Consider the following 4,550-nt stretch of genomic DNA (forward strand, 5'->3'; position numbering starts at 1 on the left):
GAACGTGATATTATTTAATGGTTATGGAAACCACATTTGGTTATTTATGTCATCCCAAAAAATTGTGTATGTTAAATTTTATTTTATTTTTTATCAAAGATTAGTCTTAAAATAAAATCCACATTTGGATTTATTCATTTATCTCATTTCTTTGTTACAAAATACCTTATATAGACACAACTAGGGAATCTATATGCACACTTTCATTATTTTTTGTAGCAATGTTTGTTTTACAAGAAAGTATACATTATAATTTTTTATGAATGAGCTTACATTATCAAATGCTCAGTTGATGGGAGTTAGCCTATAAATAGATGGAGGTAGACCTTCAATTTTACTCCACAACCTCATCATGTTAACACTAGTGTGGTACCAAAAACAACACTTTAGTGTCTTTTTTTCGCGAATTTAAATAAAATGGTATATGAAATCTAGAACACATCTCAAGAAATGCTTTTGCAAACTTATAAAATGTTATTCAAAGTACTCATAGAAGTTATAATCCCTCACTTTTAATCATAACTATAATAGTAACTACACTCATGAAAAGAACCTACGCAAAACAATTCAATGTTTCATTAAAACTCGTACTCTAACCTAAGAAAAAAATGAACAGGGTGCATAATCCGTGGTAACTATTTATATATGTGTTTGATATTTTTGCAATTGTCATGTGAGAAAAAAATCCTTTGTGACTAAAATTAAATATAGAAAGTCACGTGGGTCAAATATGTAACGTTCACAAATTCAATTAACGATCACAGCTCATCTAAATTTACAATGTCTTATGATGCATATATTTTAGATCTATGACTCCATTACATAAGGTGATAATTTTTAATGGTTATACAAGCCACATTTGGTGATTTATGGTGTATCCAAAAAACTGTGCATGTTGTAATTATGAATTTTTATTTATCAAAGATAAATCTTAAAATAAAGTCCACTTTTGTATTTTTTCGTTCACCTCACTTATCTGTATACAAACCTCATATGGACACAATTGGGAGATTTATATACACACTTTCATTAGTTTTTCATAGCAATGTTTTTTTTGCAAGAAATTATGCACTACGTCAATTTTTTTAAAATGAGCTTAAATTACAAGATCCCTATGATTTGAACCGTTGAAAAATGCTTCCTTGATGGGTATTGGCCTATAGATACATTATACACCTTAGGTTTTGTCCCATAACCTCATCATGTTAATGAAAAAGACCTTAAAAGATCAAAATTTTTCTCTTTGTCAGCATTTTCAAGATTTTTGTCTTTTGATTATAACAAAAATCTAGCTCCATAACTAAGTTATGAAACTCAATTTCTTGCTATAGTAAGTTTTTTTCTATTAATACGCCTTGAAATCTATGCAAAATCTCAATTTGATGAGAAGTTATAATCAATTTATGAAAATTTTGTTAAAACTACACTAAATTTGTATGATTTTTTCATCTTAAAACTTATTATTATAATCTTAATTTGGTATTAATTTTGGCAAAAGTAAAATTTGGCTATGAACGAGACCTATGGATTTTTTTTCTAGATTCATCAAATAATTATGATAAGTTGCTCGAAAAACAGGACACTTTAGTGTCTCAGCACATTTGAGTGTCCGTTTGCAGAACTAGTGTTAATGAAAGAGATCTTGAAAGACCAATTTTTTTTTATTTGTTAACATTTTCAAATATGGTATAAGAACTAAGCTATGAATCTTGATTTCCTGTTATTATAAGTTCTTTTCTATCTATAAACTTTGAAACTAAAATCGTGTTTTGATGAGAAGTTGTATTTGACTTAAGGAATTCTTTGTCAAAACTGCACTAAGATTTTATGATTTTTCCATTTTAAAACTTATCACCATAGTCTACATATAGTAGTAATTTTGGCCAAAAAGAAAATTGCTATATTTTTCACCTCATAACTCACCTAAGACATGCGTATGACCTATAAATCTTCATTCTAACTTCAGCAAACACTTATAATAAGTTGATGCTAAAACATAACACTTTTGTGTTTCACGACATTTAACTGTCCAATTGAAGAACTAGTGTTAAGCATATGTTTTCTTCCATACTAATTTTTAAATGTATGGTAGACACACATTTTTGTAGCCTTTATTGTGTGTTGTGTCAAGTCTTACCTTGAGGATCTCAAACCGTGGATAGCAAGGATCCAAGTGCAAAAAGGTAGGGACCAATTAGTTGTGACTAGATTGAAAAACAGATCAACGAATGTACGACGTACGCTAGGTTCACAATGCGTGTAGATGGGTTCCGTTAGATGAATCACAATGCCTTTGCTTGAACTCTATATATGACGAATTAACAAGAACAATGACAATATAACTTCCACATTTAAAAATTAGATGAAAATAAAAAAACAATAACTTAAAAAAGATTTGACATTTATGTAACAGTAAAATAAAAAGGTCGTCGTGAGCCTCTTGAATGATCAAATAAAGTAATTAATAGTAAAAAGAACAATGCTTCACAAGAACGGCTTCCAAATTTAAATGCAGAGGGGGTACTTCAAGAAGCACAACAAATCAATACTTGAATGTATAACTCTTTTTCTCACTAACTAAAAATCTAGTTATGAAGGGACGCTTGTCCGTTGGCAAATGGAGTTTCTTGTGATGTCAATTGAAGTAATGCAAATGGGATGACACACAAAAAGTTTTGGACAAATTCTCACAACAATTGCCACATTGTGACTTACCTCAACATCATGAGCTTCTGTGAGGGTGGCACTGCATACCTAGCTAGGTACGATTGGGGGTAGGGGACCGCCGGCCCGGTGGGGGGGGGCAGTGGTTTCCTGCCCCCAATCGTACCTAGCTAGGTATGTGGTGCCTCTGGAGCAGAAGCTCATGATGTTATTCATTGTATGGAAAACACTCAAAAAGACTTCGTTTTCCTACATGAGAAAATTTCTAAATCTTCTTGTGACAAGTACTCCATCAAAGAAAGGATAAAACTTGCATAATGAACATATTTCAAGCCAATACTTAGTGTCACTAGCATCTTTGAAGAAGCACAACCAAAAACTCAACTTCTCTCGATGTCTGCGCATGCTGCAATAGAATTAAGGCAAGTCATTCCTCCATCAACTCTCAGGATTGTACCAGTTGTAAAGGAAGAACAAGGCATGCAAAGAAAAGCCACAGCTGCTACTATCTCATGTACCTCTCCAAAGCGTCGCATCGGTATTCGCATCTTTGCCGCATCAAGCACCTCATTGGTTACCTATACACAAACATTATCCATTGCATGTAATTATGTGAAAAATATGATGTTAAAAATGTTACAAAAGGGCAAACATGCTTTGATGTGGGCGACGTCATTACCAAGCTAACCATGTCCGTTTGCGTGTAACCAGGGGCAACGGTGTTCACACGTATGCCATCTTTAGCCCACTCAAGAGCCAGATTTTTTGTGAGCTGGTTCAATGCTCCTACAGATAACAAAACAAGTGAAACTAGGAATGGACATAAATTAATGGTCAGAAGAAGAGGTTATGCAGTAATTAGAAGAAGCCATAACCTACCTTTTGAGCAATGATATATGGCGATAGTAGGGCCCACTGTTTGACTCCCTGCAATCGAGGAGATAAAGACAAGGCTGCCCTCTGCAGAAGCCTTGAGGAGAGGATGGGCGAGGCAGCTCAGGTGAACGCTGGACTCAAAATTAGTACGCAGAGTTGACGCCATATCCTGGACTGGCAATGGGTCCCATGACCCCTGCTCTTCCAGCATTCAGCACCTGCCAGATAAGGCTATTAATTTGTACATACCCGCATGCAATGATAGATTTCATGCGCTCGCCCTTCAAAATCTGAGGGTGTTCAGTTGTGCCACGTGGCACTCATCGCTCGATATTTATCCGGATGGTCCGCCGCCGCACACTGATAGTACCAACTCTTGTTGCGAATTGATGAGTAAAGTACAGAGTCATCCAGCTTGTTTCATGCAATCTCTAGAGGGTTTTGAGTTAGTAACCTGACCAGAATATGCAGCTTGCCTTGGAAATGTCCCGAGACCTGGGTCATCAGCTGCTCGCATGATGGGTATGATGAGACATCGCAGACACAACCAGAGATGGCAAGGCCCGCGCCCTTCCACTCCTGCAGCCTCTGCTTTAGGTCTGGCTCCGACCTTGTACACACATACACAGACGCCCCCATCTGCGCAAGCTCTTCCGCAATCGCCCTTCTGCGTGTACGCTCACACATCGTATTCCTTCTCTTATATATATATATATATATTTATTTATCGACAGAGAAGAGAAAGAGCGAGAGTACCCAATTCCCTTGGTGGCGCCTGTAACGAGAGCTGTTTTACTCATCGAGCCTCCATTCTCGAGCCGAGCGAGTGACCCGTCCTCTGGTCCGGGAGGAGAGAGAAGGAAAGGAGACGATGAGCTAAGCGTGGAACACATATATGTAGAGTGAGCTTTTTTGGAGTTTTGTGAGCTTTTTATCCACACACCTCTCCCTAGATTTTGGGACATTTTATGGGATTAGCGTCTCAACAGGAAGTCCCGACAGTTGTACGA

General features: G+C 36.4%; 1 protein-coding gene across 1 annotated transcript; it reads right to left on the reverse strand.

Moving 5' to 3' along the window:
- Nucleotides 1-2,984: 2,984 nt before the first annotated feature.
- On the reverse strand, nucleotides 2,985-4,309 carry LOC147433231 (tropinone reductase 2-like). Its single transcript, XM_086491730.1, has 3 exons — nucleotides 3,544-4,309; nucleotides 3,317-3,450; nucleotides 2,985-3,230 (listed from the first exon to the last, which is right to left on the reverse strand). The coding sequence occupies exons 1-3, from the start codon at nucleotides 3,749-3,751 to the stop codon at nucleotides 3,045-3,047; spliced, it is 528 nt and encodes a 175-aa protein (XP_086347856.1). The 5' UTR covers nucleotides 3,752-4,309; the 3' UTR covers nucleotides 2,985-3,044.
- Between the last annotated feature and the right edge of the window lie 241 nt (nucleotides 4,310-4,550).

The sequence above is a fragment of the Adiantum capillus-veneris genome, chromosome 20 (genome assembly GCF_014529385.1).
Source record: "Adiantum capillus-veneris isolate H3 chromosome 20, ASM1452938v2, whole genome shotgun sequence".
Classification (NCBI taxonomy): Eukaryota; Viridiplantae; Streptophyta; class Polypodiopsida; order Polypodiales; family Pteridaceae; genus Adiantum; species Adiantum capillus-veneris.

Bases quoted from the DNA above. Each gene is read 5' to 3' on its own strand.
- LOC147433231 (XM_086491730.1), bottom strand. From the start codon at position 3,751: ATGCTGGAAGAGCAGGGGTCATGGGACCCATTGCCAGTCCAGGATATG. The intron at 3,451-3,543 runs GTAGGTTATGGC...TGTTATCTGTAG, and splicing joins CATATATCATTGCTCAAAAG to GAGCATTGAACCAGCTCACA. The intron at 3,231-3,316 runs GTTTGCCCTTTT...GTAACCAATGAG, and splicing joins CGTCGCCCACATCAAAGCAT to GTGCTTGATGCGGCAAAGAT.